This window comes from Acomys minous, assembly GCF_964271855.1.
Source record: "Acomys minous genome assembly, chromosome: 20".
Lineage (NCBI taxonomy): Eukaryota > Metazoa > Chordata > Mammalia > Rodentia > Muridae > Acomys > Acomys minous.
The window spans coordinates 24,949,228-24,968,483 of record NC_140502.1 but is presented as its reverse complement, the minus strand read 5'-3'; the positions used below and the strand labels follow the sequence as shown (position 1 = coordinate 24,968,483).

The window sequence follows — 19,256 nt, the reverse complement described above, 5'->3', positions numbered from 1 at the left end:
CCCCCTCCCCCCCCCACGTCTTCCAGGTTCCCCCTCCCTCCCCCCCTTGCCCCGGCTCCCGGTGCCCATCTCTTAGCGCCGCCGGAGCCAGCGAGGGAGCGGGAGCCAACAGGAGGAGGAGGAGGTGGAGGAGGAGGAGGAGGAGGTGGAGGAGGAGGAGGAGGAGGCCGCGTCGCCGCCGCTCGGAGCCCGGCCGGAACCTCCCAGGCAGGTGCCCAGAGCGGCGAGGGGGCGGGTTGGGGGGGGGGATGCTGACGAGACCGCCTGCCTGGGTGAGGGGGCAGCAAGGACTGCCGCTGCACCCCTCTGCCCACCCTTGCACCCCACGGATACTGGCTGGGAGAGCAAGAGGGGTGGGGGCCCCAAACTACGCGGTAGCCATTTGGGGGTACCAGTCTCCATTTGGGGGTCCTGGACTTCTTCCGAGGATGCCCCATTCACAAAATTCCTTCGCGGACCCTCGCCATTGAGGAACTCTGAGGACTACTCTCTCCGGGAAAATAGATGCGTGGGGAACATAGGATACCCCGAGATCTCAGTGCCCCATCTCAGCTAGGCCTTTTTTGGGGGGGGACCCCTGCCCTCTTTCCCTGCATCACCTGTTGTTGGGGGAGGCGGGCGGACAAAGGAAGCGGTGTCACGTGACTGCTCATTCACAAAATCCCATCCCATTGAGAAAAGGGGGCTGGGGGCGCTGTGGCCGCCCCTTCCCCTCCTGAAGGGCTGGGGAAACCCGGCAGCCTGTGGGTGGGGGAGGGGGCTAGAACTCGTTGCCTGGGTTCCTAAGGTTGGTACTCCACAGTCCCTCAGTCTGGGGGGGTCGGTGGGGGGGCAGACAGTGGCTGGATGCTAACCCTGATTGCTGGGCGGAGGGCTACGTCCCCCCCTAAGCTGGGGGGCGGGGTAAAGTGTTTCTGAAGGTTGGGGCGGGGGTGAGGGGCTGGATCGTCATCTCCCCCTCCCATCTCTCTTGCTCGGCTTCCCTCAACTGAGACCAAAGGGAGCAGCCTTGATTTTTGTGAATGAAATGCTCCTCGGATATTTTTTCGGTCGCCGTTTGTGCTGCTGGCTTTCTCTGCCTCCATCTCCTTCTCGGCCTGTCTTTCTGGCCATTTCTGGTTCTCCCTCTCTCTCTCTGCTCTCTGCCCATCTCCCGGTTGCTGGGTGACTCAGTGAGCTTTGCATCCGGTCTCATTCATAAATCCGGGAAGGGGTGGGGGTGTGTGTGATGGGGGGAAAAGAGCCAGGGTTTCTCACCCAGTCAGTGGCCTGGGCGACTTGGGGGGGGGGATGCGGAGGCAGTGTTGGGGGTCATGGGTGTTGAGTTGATTTTCCAGAGAAAATACATATGCGCAGGAACCCAGCTGTGGGGCGGGGGGGACGACAATGGGTGGGGCTATGGGTTTGTGAGGCGAGGCGAGGAGACCGGGGCTGGGGGGCAGTGAACAGTAAAGGGAGGGGAAGTGGCAAACCCAGGCTATGGGGGTGGGGGGGGGGGAAGATGCTGGAAAGGTGGGTATGGTGAGAAAAGGTAAATACGCAAAAGGTAGGTGGACAAGATGTCACCAAGAAAAAAGAAGCCATGATAGAAGAGGGTTTGGGGGGTACTGTTGGCTTGAGGGCGAGGTAGATCAAGAGGTAAAAGATAAAAGAGGAGGACAGGGTTTGAGGTGGGTGGGGGTAGCTTAAAAAAAAAAAACAAAACCGGGAGCAAGATCTGAGTTCACGGCCTGTGTTGTTCCTGTCCCTCCCCCGTCCAGGTACATGGTGCGGGTCCGAGCTGTGGTGATGGCCCGAGATGACTCCAGTGGAGGCTGGCTGCCTGTGGGGGGCGGGGGCCTCAGCCAGGTGAGCGTTTGTCGGGTCCGAGGGGCCAGGCCCGAGGGGGGGGCCCGCCAGGGGCACTACGTCATCCACGGGGAGCGGCTTCGGGACCAGAAAGTGAGCCACCCCGGGGTGTGGGAGTGGGATGCGCCCTGGGGGAAGGAGGGGTGGGGCTGGGGGAGGTGGGGACAAGGAGAAGTCACCCGGTGTCGTCCTACCAGCCAGCGGGATGGAGTTTGCAATTAAGAGCTGGGATTTGGGGGTGGTGTGGGGCATTAGGAAGCTTGTGTCTGCTGCTTCTCTGGCTAATTCTGTCTTCGGTAGTGGCCTTGCTAACCCGTTCCTGCCCCTCTTCCGACTCTGGCCTGTTCCGCCACCGGCCCAGCGCGCGCATTGTCCCCTCTCCCTGCCCAGAACCATCCTCGGGCTCCATCTTGTTCACAGATACTCACCAGGAGAGGCCCTCTACCAACTTGGCCCTTGTCTGCCCTAAGTATCTGGAGGCATCTGTGGGGGTCTGCTTAGAAGCGTCACATCTGCTTGACTGTCCTCTGTCACACAGGTTCCTTCTTCTAGTCCCAGCACTAAGGACACTGTGGCAGGAGGATTGCCAAGTAATGGGCCAGCCTGGGTTAGGCAGTGAGAAAAACCTTATCTCAAAAGAAAAGCTTTGGGGGGGGTGAGGGGGGGAAAGGAAGGGCTGCATCTCAACGCAGGATGCATCACAGCCCTCGGGGACAGTGTAGAGGTAGTGCGGATTGATAGGGTGAAGACAGACTGTGTAGGAGGAGTTATACCTCTGAGTATGTTTTCAGGGGGATTATTGAGGCATCCTAAGGGAAGTGGCGGTAATATTTTTGATATGTTCGGTAAAGTGTGAATGACCCCTTTTTGTTTCCCGCCCCCGCCCCCCAAGGAGGCGTGGTTAGGTTATTTTCACTTTTTAGATTTGAGGTTCCCTACTGTGGGACATCCAGGGAGAAATCAGGTAAGTATAGAAATCAAGGGGTCAGAGGACTATTGCAGAGTCAGAGGTGTGTCCCCTAAAATTTAGGGTGCTTTAGTGTTTAGGTACACCTGGAATTGGGAATGACGTAGCTAGGCTGCTGGAGTGTACCCAGGGGCTGGGGCTTGGAAGTCACCGGCGCGGCTCGGGTTGTCTGACCTTAGCCCCTACCCTGCCTCTCAGACGACCTTGGAGTGTACCCTGAGGCCAGGCTTGGTTTACAACAAAGTGAACCCCATCTTCCACCACTGGAGCCTGGGCGACTGCAAGTTCGGGCTGACGTTTCAGAGTCCTGCGCAGGCTGATGAGTTCCAGAAGAGCCTGCTGGCTGCCCTGGCTGCCGTGAGCCGAGGTGAGCGGTGTAGGCGCGTGCGCATGCGCGCAGGCACACAGGCTTGAGGGGGCAGACAAGGGGAAGCCGGGGTCTGGGGACTTAACTTCTGCCTCTTTCCCTGCCCTAGGCTCGCTCACTCCCTCCTCTTCCTCTTCCTCCTCCTCCCCTTCCCAGGACACTGCGGAGACCCCCTGCCCTCTAACGGTGAGTCTTAAGGGTCCCTTTCTCCCCCTCACCCTGGGAGGGCAGAGGGTTAATTCTAGTCTACAAATATTCCTGAATACTTGCTGTGTGGCTGGCGAAAGGCCACTTGCTAGGGACACAATATCAGGGCCAAACGGGTAGTGCTGATTCAACCATGGTTGTAGCTTTACGGTTCGTCTATATGTATTTGTGAATTTATTTTTGAGATAGGGTCTAATGTAGCCCAGACCGGCCTCAAGCTCCACATGTGTCTGAGCATGACCTTGGATTTAGATTCTCCGAGCGCTGAGGTTTTTGGTGTGTCACCATGTGTGGCTTGCTTGTTCACTCTTCTCTTTATTTATTTATTTATTGGCGTTGGGCAGGGCACAGGTTCTTACTCTGACCTAGGTTGATCTGTAGCCCTAGATGCTCTCTGGGGTAGGATTATAATGGTGCACCCCACACCCTGCCCAGTTTAGTTGTTTTGTTGTGTGTGGTTCATACATTTGTTCAAGGGTCCTTAAAAAGCACCTGTACCAGGCAGTGTTTTAGGCACCAGGGATATAATTGTAAGCAAAACAGACTTCCTTTCCCCCTCTCCTCCTTGGTGCTTTAGTCCAGTGTGAAACAGAGAGAAAAAAAGATAAACTACAAAAAAGAAATAAACACAGGCAAACAAATTGGTAATTCTTCTTTGTTTGTTTCTTTGTTTTGTGGAGACAGGGTTTCTCTGTGTAGCCTTGGCTGTCCTGGTACTCACTTTGTAGACCAGGCTGGCCTCGAACTTAGAGACCCGAGTGCTGGGGTTAAAGATGTGCTCACCGCCGCCGCCCTTTTATAAATTGATAATTCTGTGTTCTAGTTACTGCCCGAGCTGCAGGCTTGTAAACTTGTCGTTCGTTCCTTTCCACAGAGTCTGAGTACAAAGCCCAGGTCATGTGACCCAGGGACAGATGTTGTGGAGGTTTTTTTGTTTGTTTGTTTTTTGGTTTTTCAAGACAGGGTCTCTCTGTGTAGCCCTGGCTGTCCTGGACTCACTTTGTAGACCAGGGTGGCCTCGAACTCACACAGCGATCCGCCTGCCTCTGCCTCCCGAGATGGTGTGGGATCTTATATGCCCACTGTAAGGGCTTTTTTCTGTACCTTGAGTGATGGCGCCATAGAGGGTTCTGAGTGAGTGGAGGAGTGACCTCATCTAACCATCAGCGGAACCCCCTGCCTCTGTTGGGAGAACTGATGATATAGTTAGGAGAGGGCTGGCAATGAGAAGAGATGGTTCCCTCTCAGGCAGGGGGTCCCTGGTACATCGCCATGCCTGGTGGCCGGGCTGGGGTCCCTGGTACATCGCCATGCCTGGTGGCCGGGCTGGGGTCCCTGGTACATCGCCATGCCTGGTGGCCAGGCTGCTTCTTGTTTTTTTCTCCTTCCCATAGAATCCGTTACAATGCTGCTTCTGCTTTCTTTTAAAGAAATTCTTTTTAACGTATATGAGTGCTTTGCCTGCATGTATGTCTGTGGACCCATTTGCATGCCTAACGGTGCTGGCTCACCCTGGGACTGGGTTATAGCTCATTGCCTGGGTACTAGGACTCAAACCAGGACCCTCTGGAAGAGCAGCCAGTGCCTTTAACTGCTGAGCCATCTCTCTAGCCTTCTTTCTTCCTCTCTCCCTTCCTTAGTGTTGTTCTTTCTTTCTTTCTTTCTTTTTTTTTTTTTTCGAGACAGGGTCTCTCTGTGTAGCCTTGGCTGTCCTGGACTCACTTTGTAGACCAGGCTGGCCTCGAACTCACAGTGATCCGCCTGCCTCTGCCTCCCGAGTGCTGGGATTAAAGGCGTGCGCCACCACACCAGCAGACCCCTCATTCTTATGGCCACAAGGCTTGTTGTATCTCTGTCCCGGGGCGCTTCTGTCTAAAACCGTCCTTCAGCTCTGACTTACCGTCTTTTCTTTTGAGGCCTTATTCACATGTCCTCCTGGTGGCCTCACTGAGCAGCCTATTACAGATGGCACTTTCAGGTTGGGCTGTGTGGCTTGCTTAGCAGGCCGCTTGCCTCGCACCTCACACGCACACAGAGCTCTGGCTTGGATTCACCGGCGGCATCTGTAATCCCAGCAGTGGGAGGTGGAGGAAGGGGAACCGAACATCAAGGTCATCCTTGGCTTATGTTATAGATGCCAGGCCATCTTGGAATATATAAAACACACATGGGCGGCACTTTAACCTTAGCGCTTGGGAGGCAGAGGCAGGGAGCTCTCTGGTCTACAGCCGGGGCTACATAGGAAACAAAACAAAACAAAACAAACCTGTCTCAAAAACAAAATAAAGGAAATTTTTACACCCACCTCCCACTTCTTTATAATCTCCAATGCCCTTTATCTGGTACAAACCGCTGCCACCACTTTCTATCTTTTTTTTTTTTAAGATTTATTTACTTTATTTATTGCATATGAGTGCTTTATCTGCAGAAGAGAGTATCAGATTACATTAGATGGTTGTGAGCCACCATGTGGTTGCTGGGAATTGAACTCAGGACCTCTGGAAGAGCAGGTGGCACTCTTAACCACCGAGCCATCTCTCCAGCCCGTACCACCACTTTCTAAGACAGTGCCCTACCCACTCTCCTTGCTAGCGTGTCAGCTCCCAGAGGCCAAGGCTCTTCTGCTAGTTCCTTCCTTCCCTCAGACAGTGCCTGGTTCTCCTTCAGTAAACAGGCTGAATACACGCATGAAATGAAAATGTACGAGGCACAGAGTATCCAGGTGCATTTTGGGAGTTCCTGAGGCCACTGGGAACAACAAAAGCAGTCTGTTGGGTGGAAGAGGCTCCCAGGGTCGGGAGGGATGGAGTGGGGGGGGGTGCGGGGGGCCCTCCAGCAGCCAGGCGTAGTTTCTGTGTGTGGGGCTCTTCTTCCGGGCTGGAAACTGTGATCGTGGCTTTTGTGTCCAGCGTGTGGTGGTGTTCAATGGGTGTAGGTGCGAGGCTGTGAGCAGATGAGGTAGGAGTTGTGTCCAGGTTGCAGAAGCGAGAGCAGAGTGCCTGAGGAGAAGTGGGGCCTCGGCTGATAAAGCAGAGGGGGCCTGGTTTGGGTAGGAAAAAAAAAAAGACGTGTAGGTGGGGAAAACAGCCTTTTGAGCTGTAGTGAAAATGCAGCAGGTGGGCTGGGCAGTGGTGGCGCACACCTTTAATCCCAGCGTTTGGGAGGCAGATGCAGGCGAACCTCTGAGTTCAAGGCCAGCCTGTCTACAACGGAAGTCCAGGACAGCCAAGGCTACCACAGAGGAACCCTGTCTTGAAAAGCCAAAAAATAAAAAATAAAAATAAATAAAAATAAAAACCAAAAAAAAAAAAAAAAAAAAAAAAAGAAAGAAAGAAAGAAAGAAAGAAAAAGAAAATGCGGCAGGAGCCGGGCTCTGTGGCGCACACCTGTAATCCCAGCACTCGGGAGGCAGAGGCAGGTGGATTGCTGTGAGTTCGAGGCCAGCCTGGTCTACAAAGTGAGTCCAGGACAGCCAAGGCTACACAGAGAGACCCTGTCTCACAAACAAACAAACAAACGAAAAGAAAATGAGGCAGGAGTGTACTGACTGGCCAAGGAAGTGGGCTTTTGGGAAGGGAGGGGACGGTGTGATGGCCCATAGCTTGGACTCTGGTAGAAATAATGCCCATGTCTCGAAGATGCCTATGATCCCAGCTACTCCTGAGGAAGCTAGGTGATGTGGGCTATGTAAGAGTAAGACTCTTCATAAACAAGCAAGGGCCAGCCGGGCAGCGGTGGCGCACATCTTTAATCCCAGCACTCCGGGTGGGGTGGGGGTGGGGAGGCAGAAGCAGGCAGATCGCTGTGAGTTCGAGGCCAACCTGGTCTACAAAGCGGTTCCATGCTACACAGAGAGACCCTGTCTCAAAAAAAAAAAAAAAAGCAAGGGTTGTAGCAAGGAATGAGACGAGGTGGACCCCACCACTGAGGGGCTGGGGGAGTGGCCAAATGGACGTGTCCAGAATCCACTAGCAAGGGCTTAGGGTGGGAACAGCTCTTGCCCAGGCGCACGGGTGGGTGAGGGACTGGATAGCCTTGTGAACAGGGACTGCGTTGACTCCCGTCTTAAGAGGAGGACACTTAGGCCCAGAGGTAAGCTCACTTGACACACAGCCGCGTCAGTGGCAGAGGAAAGGTTTTGAGTCCAGGCCTCCCTAGCTGCAGAGCCCTTCGCTCACCCAGGGAGAGCTGTGTAAAGGGCATCATCATCTTGGGTTGGGATGCTCCCAGCTCTGAGGCCTCACCAATCTCCCTCAGTCCCACGTGGACAGCGACTCCTCCTCCAGTCACAGCCGCCAGGAGACCCCTCCCACAGCTGGCGCCGCCGCTCCCATAGTCACAGTGGAGTCAGCATCGGCTTTCGCACCGGCCACGCCCCCACAACATCGCCGCTCCTCCGCTCAGGTACGCCCTCCGCCCCCCTCCTCTCCGCGGGCAGCATCCTAAGCTGACGGAGGCTGGAGCCCAGCTATGATGAGGAGGGGCACAGATCCCAGGGAATTGGCAAGCCTGACTGAGCAAGAAGGTGGTAGCAGAACAGGTAGAGCCCTGGGATAGAGCGCTTGCACGGCACAGGGAAAGGCGCTGGAAGAACCGGGTTCAATTCCCAGGGCTGGGTTCGTAGGAGCTTCTAAGTGTCCCTAGCTCTCTGGGAGAATTGAGGACCATGTAGTTTATGGAGGGCCTCGGGGGATGACGTGGGCAGGTTTTCGAACATGTTAGAAGATGCCGGCCCTGTGGAAGGGCTCCTTAAGGCTGTTTATCCTGAAGGAGAGACTGGGGTGGGGTGGGGGGTGGGGGTTGAGTGATTCCAAACTGGTCTTTAAGGTATATGCTTGCTGCCTACCTTCCTCTGTCCGCGGTGGGCGGCGACATTAGATGAAGAACAGGCTTGGGACTCTCCGAACGCAAGAGAGTTTGGGAGGATGCAGTCGCTTTTGACTGATGCCCGCGGCTGCTTTCTGAGATTTTGGGTCTTCTGAAGCTGGGTAGCCTACGGGGACTGAGTGAGTTGCAGATGCACCTAACCTTGTCCCTTGGCTCTGCAGAGCTACCCACCGCTTTTGCCGTTCACTGGGATTCCAGAACCCTCAGAGTCCCTAGCCAGAGCAGGGAGCCAGGGCTGGGGCGGCCGAGGCTATGAGGACTACCGAAGATCTGGACCAGCGCCACCACCTCTTGCCCTGTCCACCTGCGTCGTGCGCTTCGCCAAGACTGGTGCATTGAGGGGTGCAGCCCTGGGTCCCCCCGTGTCACTCCCTGCCCCTCTCACCGAGGCTGCACCCCCAGCACCCCCTGCTCGTCCACCCCCGGGGCCGGGCCCCACCCCTGCTCCAGCCAAGACCTCCCCAGAGGCTGAGGAGGCTGCGCGCTGTGTGCACTGCCGAGCACTCTTCCGCCGCCGTGCAGATGGGCGTGGTGGGCGCTGCGCAGAAGCCCCAGACCCAGGTCGCCTGCTAGTGCGCAGGCTCAGCTGCCTGTGGTGCGCCGAGAGCTTGCTGTACCACTGCCTGTCAGACGCCGAGGGTGACTTCTCGGACCCCTGTGCTTGTGAGCCGGGCCACCCGCGCCCTGCTGCCCGCTGGGCTGCTCTGGCGGCGCTGTCCCTGGCAGTCCCCTGCCTCTGCTGCTACGCACCCCTGCGCGCCTGTCACTGGGTTGCGGCGCGCTGCGGCTGTGCGGGCTGCGGGGGTCGCCACGAGGAGGCTGCGCGGTGAGGATCATTGGGCTGGTTTGGAAGTCAGTCCGAAAACAAACAAACAAACAAACAAATCAAAGGTCCAGGACCCTGATCTTCATACGAACTTAAAACTCAAACGTAGGCACATCTGGGACTTGGGACTTGGATGGATTTGAGAGATCCCAGATCTGGTACCGGGATCCCAAACCTAGGACTGAGATCCCAGACCCGGCTTCACCAGGATGTCTGTCAAGGGGACCCCGGAGCCCTCCCCGTTCCCCACCGAGGAGACTTACGACATCTCCAAACACTGCGTCTCAGAGGCCCCAGGGATCTTGACACCCCGACTCTCTGTCTAAATGCCCAGCCCAGACTTCAAGTCATATTTGACGTTGTAACACTCATATTACGGCCCCCAAATTAGTCGGAAGTTGCTAGCTAAAACCTTACCCTATATCAAATGACTTAGACCTTGAAATCAGAGGACCCAGATTCACCGGAAACCGATCCTTGGAATTTTCAGCCGGGGCCTGGTATTCCTGCATCTGGGTGTTCTTATAGCCCCAGTGGGCCACCAAATCCTCCTGTCTTAGAGACGCCAGGACGGTTTGGAATCACCTGCTACTGGCCTGGAGTCTACCCAGGCCTAGGAGTCCACATACTGCCATCAGTTCATGTGCGAGTGACCCTCGGATTCCCTAGTGTCCCCAGGGTTTAAAATGCACTGTCAGTAGTTATCCTCAGACATGAGGTGTTTTTCTGATCCAAATGGCTTGGGAGGCCCTTTCCAGAGCTCAGCGAGGTCTGGATATCAGACACCAAGGTGGTTGAGCCAGGGACCAAACAGGCAGCCCTCGAGCTAGCAGTTTTTGAGAACTGGGCTCCAAGGTGCCTGGTACCTGACGGCCACCAGCACTTTGGACCCAGTGCACTGGTTTCTAGTGCTTAGGCCTGAATTTTAAGACTCTTTCCCCGCTCCCTGCCACCCCTCAAATGATTTGGAACTTCGCCTTCCTTCTAGCTACTGCCCCAATCTCCTCCAGGCTGGCCTGGAGCCTGGCTCTTAGAAGATGCGGTGGTCATGGTAACCCAGGCCTCTCATCCCTTGACTCAGCTCTAGAGCAACTCCAAGGTGCTTTAAGAGCGCTGGGTCTAAGACACAGATACTATTGACCCTTAGGGGCCGGGGTTCAAGCCCTCACAGTCCTGGGATTGTTTTTGGCCTGAGACCTTGGTCCTTTCATACCAGAGATATTCGGCAACGAGATGCCCTAAGCCTTCAGTTCCTTTAGACTCTGGATTTTCTCGAATTAATTCAAAGTACTTCTAGACTGAAGAAGCCCCCAGATAGATTTCCTCACTACCTGATCCCCCCCCCCCCGAGTCCCACCATCTACAGAAAATGCTATGTCCCAGCACTTCCCCCCTTTATCCTTGAGGAGGTGGGGAGCGGCGGACACTTGCAACACGTGCGTTCAGATGCCTGGAATCTGGGGCCACCCCAGGCCATTCCCCTCTTCCCACCATTGGGACCTGGCATAGCCACAGAGGATTGTACAAGCCAAGCCAGGAAGGGACCTCAGAGGAAGGCCCGCCCTTCTCCACAGAAGCCCCCACCATCCCTGACCTCAACAGACCCCCCACACACACAATACCATGACCCCCTGACTCATTCAGGCTCGTCTCAGTTGGGAGTCACTCTGGAAGATACTGCACAGATTCACAGCACTTTCCCCATGTTTTTCCTTCTTTTCCCTAAGAGTGGGGTGTCCACCATACCTAGGATCTGGTGTCCTGGATAGGGGGAACCAAGATCTCAGAGCTTATGGGCTTAACACCTACGTCGTGCAGCCTTAAGCCCCCCCCCCCCCCCGGGAAAGCGTACTTAACCATCCTACATCACCGCAGACTGGGGTTCAAGGGACTTAACATCTGTGTCGCTTCCTTTAAATTATTAACTATTTATTGTATCCGGAACCTGTGATTCAGCTCTCGCAACCAAGTCCCTGGGATGGGTGAGAGAGAGAGAGAGAGGAGTGGGGAAGAAGGGGGTTGGTTTTCTTCCCATTCCTCCCTGCCCAGCTCTCATCACTTGTCAGACCCACCTGAGCTGAGGGCAGAGGGACTGGGGCGGGCTGGGTCCCCACCCGCTCTCTGTGCCTCGGACCCCCTCCCCTTCCTTGGTGAGCCTGAGGGCTGGGGGGAGGGGGAGGAAGCTCCATTCTTAACCTACCTCGTTATGGGAAGGGGGGGGGCGGGGGACGGGGCTGGGGTGGGTGGGGTGGTGACCAGAATGCTGTATGGTGCTGTGAGATTTTCAGACTAAGCAGTGGGGACTAGGAAGAGGGTCCCCCGGCCCTGTTCCCTGCTGATGCCCACCTCTGATCCATGATTGCCTTTCATTGCCCCCATATCTGGGGGGGGGTGCAATGGAGGGTTGAACCCTGGGGAGCCAGGAAGACCTCAGACCCTGGAGCCCCCAGGCACAATTTCTCAGCTGCTTGCCACCCAGATTTTTTTTTTTTGGTGGGGTGGGGAGGTATGCCAACCAACATTTATCCTTCTGATCTTGATTCCAAGCCAGTCTGTGACCTCAGTATTGATAGTGTCAGTGCGGGCTGCAGTGGAGGGAGGATGGGGGCGCGTGGGTGGCCTAAGACCCAGCCTTGTCGTTGGAGGGGGGGAGGGGGCGCTTTGAGATCTGCTCCAAGAAATGTCTGTGACAGTGTCTCAGCCTGGTCTTTATTTGTGTTGGCACGTCCTGTCCCTTTGTTTACCGGAAGTACTGGACTTTTTCCCCCTGTGCATCTTTCAGCCCAAGCTGACCATCCAGCTGGGTTTTCTATGCCCAGTCACTCAAGTACATTACTCAACACCCTGTGTGTCACTGGTCGGTGACGCGGTGGACACCAATTTAAATAAAACCCTGAAGGAGGTGAGAAAGTTCTGTGGGTGTGTGCAGGGGTTGGCCAGCACCAGTCACTAAGGTGTGTGTGTGTGTGTGTGGGGTGTATCTGGTAAATTGGAAGTGAATTTAAGCAAGGGGAATCCTGGGACAAAAGGATGGCAAGGGCTGTTGAGCTTTGAATGACACTGTGCACACTTTGTCACCCTGAGTGAGGGAGATGGAGCCTCAGGAAGGCTCCTGAGTATGCTTTGGATTTTTTTTGGGGGGGAGGGGAGGGTTTCAAGACAGGGTTTCTCTGTGTAGCCTTGACTGTCCTGGAGTCTCTTTGTACCCAGGCTGGCCTTGAACTCACAGAGATCCGCCTGCTTCTGCCTCTGGAGTGCTGGGATTAAAGGCGTGGGCCACCATGCCCGGCAATGATTTGGATTTTCAAAGGCTATCTGTAGCTGTGTGTGTGTAAGGCCCCTGGGCAGGGGACAGACCGACGGTACGTTCTTGGGGTTCTCCCTGTGGTGGCACAGGTATTGTGTGTGAGAGGGAAGGGGGGGGGAGGACAGGGGGTGTTTGGAAAGAGCCCATGGTTTTAAAGGGAGATCTTTCATTTGCGTTTTATTACTGTTAGCTTTTGTATATGTGTGTATGTGCACCACCTGGCTGCCGTCAGATCTAGAGTTGCAGTGGGGAGCTACTGTGCAGTTGCTGGAACTGAACCCAGGTCCTAGCTGGGCCCTCTCTCCAACCAGAGTCCCATAGATTTTTAAAAATTTATTATGTATACAATGTTTCTCTGTGTAGCCTTGGCTGTCATGGATGCACTTTGTAGACCAGGCTGGCCTCGAACTCACAGTGATCTACCTGCCTCTGCCTCCCGAGTGCTGGGATTAAAGGTGTGCTCCATTGTGCCTGGCTTTACTTCTTATTAACTGAGGATGTATCGAGCCCTTTTAAGCATCTTAACATATGGACCAATTAATCTTCCCAGATACCTTTAAGAGTGAGCGTTTGAGGGCTGGAGAGATGGCTCAGAGGTTAGGAGCACTGTCTGTTATTCCAGAGGTCCTGAGTTCAATTCCCAGCAACCACATGGTGGCTCACAGCCATCTATAGTGAGCCCTCTTCTGGCCTGCAGGTGTACATGCAGGCAGAATACTATATAATAAATCTTTAAAAATAAAAGGAGTGCTTGAAACGCTGGGTGTGGTACAAACTCTGGTAGTCCCAGAGACCTAGGGAGTCAGGGCTAGGACAGTCTTCAGCTGGTCAGCCTGGAATACATAGTGAGAGACACCCATTTTATTTAATATATTAATGGCTGGGCGTGTTGGCTCCGTGGTTCTGCACACTTGTCCTTGCAGAAGACATGGCGGCACACAACTGTCTGTAACTCCAATTCCACGGGACTGTATGCCTTCTGACTGGCATGGGCACAGGGCGCACACGAAGCGTGCACACACTCATGCAGACAAAACAACGGTGCACATAAAATTTATTGCCCTCGGACCCCAGTTACATAGGTGGGAAAAAACCAATTTGGTAGGAACATGAGCCGGTTAGTGGAGAAGTCACCCCCTAGCGCTGTCTGCTTGCCTCCCCGCTAGGGTGCTGTCTCTCAGTGGCATCTGCTCCCTCTGTCAAAGGCCTCTTGGGAGGGAGGATGGACAGCACAGGAGCCCACTGTGATGCGCAAGGAGGGCCGAGCGGCGGTGGGAGAGTGAATGTGCCAACACCTCCTAACCTTAAGGTGGAAACTAGTTGGGTGGACTTTCGGTCTGGGGTGCGCTCAGAACAAAGGGCAGCCGGGCGTGCCGCACGCCTGTCAACCAGCAAACGGAAACAGGAAGCAGGACCAAGAGGGCAGCTTGAGGAGTACATATATATGATCATGTATCTCGAGACCCTGCCTCAAAAAAACAAACAAAAAAAATTTAAAAAGGGGCCTGGCGGTGGCGGCGCACGCCTTTAATCCCAGCACTCGGGAGGCAGAGGCAGGCGGATCGCTGTGAGTTCGAGGCCAGCCTGGTCTACAGAGCGAGTCCAGGACAGCCAAGGCTACACAGAGAGACCCTGTCTCGAAAAAACGAAACAAAACAAAACAGAATGGGAAAGGAAAACAAGTCGCTTTTTGCCTTTAAGTCCCCAGCAGTAGAAACACCCAAGCCTCCCCGCGGCCTCTCGGACCCTAACCTCACGCTGTAAAATTTACAACCGTGGACAAGCTCCCTGAGGGGGGCGGGTTGGCGAGCCTGCCGAGCCAGTCGGAGCGCCGAAGCTCCTTCGCACCAGGATATGATTGGATAGAGGCTGGAGGGAGGCGGGGGAGGGATGGGAGGCGGTGCCCTCGGGGCGGAGCCTGTCCCGGGGCGGAAGGGGGCGCGCTCGCGGGGTCCCCAGGCGAAGCTGCCATGGATGGGGCCACGGTGGCCGGTGACCTGCTGACTCTGGGGTAAGAGGATCTGCGGTGCGGCTTGCGGGGGTGTGGGGTGGGGTGGGGGTGTGGGAAGTGCGCGCCCGCTTGGGGACGCGGACGCAGAGGGGGACTGGCCCTGACGCTCGCCCCGCCGCAGGTACGCTGCCCTCCCAGAGGCTGCGTCTCGGGGCCCGTCGTGTGCGGACTTCAGGGCGCTGTGCGCGCGGCTGGCGGACGAGCTGACGGCTTTGGGCGCTTTGGAGCGGCGAGAGGAGGGCGCCGCAGTGCTGCGCGCCGGCCACGGTGCGTACGGAGCTGGGGGGGTGGGGTGGGGGTGGACCGCGGGGTGGCCGGACCCCACGCCGCACTCTGATGGCTTCCTCCCCCCTCCTCCTCCCGCAGGCCCGGATGCAGAGGAAGAGTTCCTGTGGCAGTTGGCCGGCCTGCTGCGGGCGTTGCACTGCCCCGATCGCGCGCTCTGCGGAGGAGACGGCGCCACGGGGCTGCGGGAGCCCGGCGGCGGCCTGCGCCTGCTGCGTGAGCCTGGGAGGCCCCTGGGGAGGCGTGGCCTCAGCAGTGGGCGGGGCCTCAGCGGGGGCGGTTTCTCAAGGGGCGTGGCCTCAGCAGCGGGCGTGGCCTCTGTGGGGCGGGTTCTCAGGGGCGGGGCATCAGCGGTGGGCGGGGCCTCCGTGGGGCGGGCCATCAAGGGGCGTGGCCTCAGCAGCGGGCGGGGCCTCTGTAGGGGGCGGGTTCTCAGGGGGCAAGGCCTCGTCAGTGGGCGGGGCCTCTGTAGGGGGCGGGACCTCCGCGGGGGCGGGTTCTCAAGGGGCGGGGCCTCAGCAGCGGGCGGGGCCTCTGTAGGGGGCGGGTTCTCAGGGGGCATGGCCTCGTCGGTGGGCGGACCTCTGTAGGGGGCGGGGCCTCCGCGGGGGTGGGTTCTCAAGGGGCGTGGCCCCAGCCGCGGGCGGGGCCTCTGTAGGGGGCGGGTTTTCAGGGGGCGTGGCCGAAGCGTTGATGCGGGAGCCTACGGGCCTTGGGGAGGTGGGCTCCGATTAGGGCTGAGTTTCGCATTCTCCTCGGAAAGCTTTAGTGGGTTGAATTAGATGTCGGGTAGTTCGGAAGCCGCCTGGAGGAAGAGGACCCGCCTGCTGCTGTGCAAGGAGGAGAGGCTTACTCCTGGGGAGGGGCCAAGGTTCTGGTTGGACACCCGATGTTTCTGTTTTCAGGGTTTCTTTGCTCCGAGCTCCAGGCTGCCCGCCTCTTGCACCTGCGGCTCAGGCCGGATCCCAGCCCTGTGCCGACTTTTGGAGAAGGCGAAAAGGACGGAGGTGGCACGGTTCAGGAACTGATGCTAACTCTTCAAGCCCTGGGACTCCCTAGACCCCTGCGTGGAACCCTGGCCAGCCAGCTACTCCGGGAGCTTCACGACAAGGTACAGGGACGCCGTAGTCCCCTCTTGAGCTACGTTACTTGGGGAGCGGCTCCTGTCTTCAAAACTAGCTCTAGAATGAATTGACCTAACGACAGGGATGGTTTTAGACCTCTAATTTGCTTTTTGCTGTGATAAAATACTGACAACAAATAAACAAATAAAATACAAAAAAAATCCAAAAATAAATAAATAAATAAATAAACAAACAAACCCCAGCTTGGGGAAGGAAAGGGTTTGTTTCAGTTTATACAGCCCATCAGTGAGGAAAACCAAGGCAACTAGCTCGCTCCTTCAGGTTTATTTATTTATTTATAAATAGATATTTAATAGATATATTATATCTATTATATAATATATAATACTATATAGTATAGATATAGATAATAATATAATAGATAATAATATATTTAAAAAATAGTTAATAATATAAATAGATATTATAAATAGATATTTATTTATTATTACGTATCCAGTGCTCTGCTTGCATTTTCACCTGCAGGCCAGAAGATGGCACCAGATCTCATTATACATGTTTGAGCCACCATGTGGTTGCTGGGAATTAAACTCAGGACCTACTGGAAGGGCAGTCAGTGCTGTTAACCTCTGAGCCATCTCTCCAGCCTTATAGAAACTTTAAAAAAAAAAAGGGATTTAAAAGATGGGTCCAGCCCCATCTGCCCAGAGAGGGCACTGGCACTGGCCACAGTGGACTAGGCACTCCTAGCAATTAAGGCTGCAGAGACGGCTCAGAGGTTAAGAGCACTGACTGCTCCTCCAAAGGTCCTGAGTTCAATTCCCCGCAACCTCATGGTGGCTCACAACCATCTATAACCCCTCTCCTGGCCTGCAGGTGTAATACATAATAATAAATAAAATAAAACAAACAAACAAATAGCAACTAAGAAAATACTCCAACAGGCACGCCTACCGTAGGCCAAGCTGATGGAGGCAGCTCTTCAGCTGAGATCCCCTATCGTTGCTTCCGTCCGAGACCCCGGTTCACACGGCCGAGGGCAACTGGAGCCGTGGAGAAGGTTCATCCTGCGTGTGGCTCATTGCCTTCTGACCGTGTCTCCCGCCAGGTCTCTGAGCTGCTGCCTTCCCTCCCCCCGGAGTCCCTGCAGCCTCTCCTCAACTCGCCGCTGGACGCCCCGCGATGGGTAAGAGCGCGAGTGTAGACCGGCTGTGAGCAGTAGCCGCCGCCCAGAGGCGGGGACCCTTGGCGTGACTGAGACCTTGTCTTCCAGGAAGCCCTAGAGTCTCTGTCACAAAGTCTGACAGAACAGTACCGCTGCCGCCGCTGCCTCCTCCTGAAGCGCCTGGACCTCACGACATCTGCTTTCCACTGGGGTGACCGGGCAGAGGTGTGTGGGGACCTTAGCAGGAATGAGCAGGCTTGTAGCCGGGCGGTGGTGGCGCACGCCTCTGATCATCCCAGCACTCGGGAGGCAGAGGCAGGGGAATCGCTGTGAGTTCGAGGCCAGCCTGGTCTACAAAGCGAGTCCAGGACAGCCAAGGCTACACAGAGAGACCCTGCCGGGGGTTGGAGGGAGAAACTTGTTTCTGCCTCTTAGCTTGCCGCGTAGCTCACTCCTGACCCTCTGGCCTCCGCTTACCCAGTGCGGAGATTCCAGCTCCGCGCCTCGGAGAACAACCCGCCCCAGCGCGCAGAGACCCTGCGTAGGGACGAGCTCTCGCGTGCTCTCTCCATGTCTGCTCTTCCCCCCACCCCACCCCACCCCAGGCCCAAGGAGAGGCCATGAGGGCTGTGCTGTCCCCAGTCCGAAGGCTTCTGACTCCAGAACCTGAGGTGTCTATCCCACACGTTCTCGCTGCCCGGGCCGATCTTTCCCGTGTGGTCCCAGCTACCAGCGTGGCTGCCCGCCGAGGGACCAGCTGCGCAATCAACAAGGTGGGCGCACACCCCGGGCCCGGCAGTCTAGGCATCCTTGGCCTTCAGACTGGCCTTTTGGGCTCTCCCTCGGTGCAGTGTTCTCTCTGGTACATGGACTCTGGACACAACCGGCCTCAAACTACCCACTCTACATGGCAGCTAGAAGCAAGTTATTTATATACATAATACAAACACACATATATACACACATACTACACACACACACACATATATTTGAGAGACAGACGGGGGCGGGGTTTCTCTGTAGCTTTTGCTGTTCTAGAATCTATAGACCAGGGCTAGAGAGACGGCTCAGAGGTTAAGGGCACTGACTGCTCTTCCAGAGGTCCTGAGTTCAATTCCCAGCAACCACATGGTGGCTCACAACCATCTATAATGTGATGAGATGCCCTCTTCAGGCGTGCAGGTGTACATGCAGGCAGAGCACCATTTACATAATAATAAATAAGTCTTTAAAGAAATATACTTTAGAATCCGTATGCCAGGCTGGCCTCTAACTCAGAGATGCTCCTGCCTTTGCCCCCTGAGTGCCAGGATTAAAGGTGTGTATGACCACCAGGCTTTTATTTTTGAGATAGGGTCTCATGTAGCCCAGGCTAGCCTCCAACTCACTCTGTGGACATGAGGCTGGCCCCAAACTCTCAATCTTCCTCCATTTTCCCAAATGCTAGGATGGTGGGGTACACCAATGCACCCAGCTTTTTGCCCCTTACTGAGACTTGAGTCTAATCGACTCTCAGGTGCTTATGGGTGACGTGCCAGACCGTGGGGGGCGTCCCGGTGAGCTGGAGGCTCCCATGCCCACCTGGAAGAGCCGAAGAGAGGATGGAGGAAGGGGAAGAGCTGGCCAACAGCGCTGGAGCCGCAGAAAGAAGAAAAAGTGACGGGTCCTCCAGGGCCAGCTGTAGGTTCGGCCAGGGGGTGGGGGGGGCTGTTGAGAATCCTGGGGTGTCACTATGAGGGTTTCTCTCACCAAGCCCAGCCTTGCCTGTGCGGAGACCCTACACGCCCTACGCCCACCCACCACTCAACACTATGAACCATGTTGTCCGAAAATAAATTTAATTCTTTTGATGGTTATAGGATCTGTTTGGGGACCAGCTCGGGGGTGGGGGTGGGGGTGGGAACGTGGAGGGGCGGTGGGCTTCTGTCCCCAGGTCCGGGCCAGCCTTTTGCTTTTCACGTGGGTGAGGGGAAGGACACACTGAATCATCGGTCAACACTTGACAGGCGCTCCCTGATACCAACCCTGTGCTGGGCACCTGGGACACTGTGGGACAATACAGGCAAATATCTCTGCCCTTGGGGAGCTGTTCCGGGCGAGGAGGGGGCAGACACTTAAGCGGGAGGGGAGGGTCCCAAAACGTGTGCATGACATCTCTGAGTTCCGTGAGGCCTCCCCAAGGGGGTGTCACTTGAGCAAAGCTCTAGAGAAGGCGAACCATACAGACCTCTCTGGTAAAGAACATTTCGGATAAAGGGAACAGCTAGCGTGTCCAAAGGCCCTGAGGTAGGAACAGGGAGG

At 55.8% G+C, this 19,256-nt stretch overlaps 2 protein-coding genes across 6 annotated transcripts; both read left to right on the top strand.

Annotated features, from left to right (window-relative positions):
• The first annotated feature begins 150 nt into the window (after window positions 1-150).
• Window positions 151-11,039, top strand: SPRED3 (sprouty related EVH1 domain containing 3). Of its 4 annotated transcripts, none has more exons than XM_084771251.1 (6): window positions 151-207; window positions 1,761-1,848; window positions 3,014-3,182; window positions 3,292-3,368; window positions 7,647-7,793; window positions 8,438-11,039. In XM_084771251.1, exons 2-6 carry the CDS (start codon window positions 1,765-1,767, stop codon window positions 9,104-9,106), a joined length of 1,146 nt encoding a protein of 381 aa, XP_084627377.1. In that variant the 5' UTR covers window positions 151-207; window positions 1,761-1,764; the 3' UTR covers window positions 9,107-11,039. The 4 variants fall into 4 exon arrangements, with proteins under 4 accessions (XP_084627377.1, XP_084627374.1, XP_084627375.1 ...); XM_084771248.1 differs by having other exon boundaries at window positions 1,761-1,941; XM_084771249.1 differs by having other exon boundaries at window positions 191-211; window positions 1,761-1,941.
• A 3,255-nt stretch (window positions 11,040-14,294) lies between these two features.
• FAM98C (family with sequence similarity 98 member C) lies at window positions 14,295-18,805 on the top strand. Of its 2 annotated transcripts, XM_084771137.1 has the most exons (8): window positions 14,295-14,420; window positions 14,542-14,687; window positions 14,787-14,921; window positions 15,611-15,816; window positions 16,899-16,976; window positions 17,064-17,180; window positions 17,561-17,728; window positions 18,472-18,805. In XM_084771137.1, the coding sequence occupies exons 1-8, from the start codon at window positions 14,380-14,382 to the stop codon at window positions 18,613-18,615; spliced, it is 1,035 nt and encodes a 344-aa protein (XP_084627263.1). In that variant the 5' UTR covers window positions 14,295-14,379; the 3' UTR covers window positions 18,616-18,805. The 2 variants fall into 2 exon arrangements, with proteins under 2 accessions (XP_084627263.1, XP_084627264.1); XM_084771138.1 differs by lacking the exon at window positions 17,561-17,728.
• Window positions 18,806-19,256: the final 451 nt, after the last annotated feature.

What these genes read in the sequence shown, in the direction of transcription:
- SPRED3 (XM_084771248.1), top strand. Translation starts at nt 1,765, where the DNA reads ATGGTGCGGGTCCGAGCTGTGGTGATGGCCCGAGATGACTCCAGTGGA. An exon ending in AGCGGCTTCGGGACCAGAAA is followed by an intron (nt 1,942 to 3,013) that starts GTGAGCCACCCC and finishes CCTGCCTCTCAG; the next exon opens with ACGACCTTGGAGTGTACCCT. An exon ending in CCTGGCTGCCGTGAGCCGAG is followed by an intron (nt 3,183 to 3,291) that starts GTGAGCGGTGTA and finishes TCCCTGCCCTAG; the next exon opens with GCTCGCTCACTCCCTCCTCT.
- FAM98C (XM_084771137.1), top strand. Translation starts at nt 14,380, where the DNA reads ATGGATGGGGCCACGGTGGCCGGTGACCTGCTGACTCTGGG. An exon ending in CGCTGGACGCCCCGCGATGG is followed by an intron (nt 16,977 to 17,063) that starts GTAAGAGCGCGA and finishes CTTGTCTTCCAG; the next exon opens with GAAGCCCTAGAGTCTCTGTC. An exon ending in CCAGCTGCGCAATCAACAAG is followed by an intron (nt 17,729 to 18,471) that starts GTGGGCGCACAC and finishes ATCGACTCTCAG; the next exon opens with GTGCTTATGGGTGACGTGCC.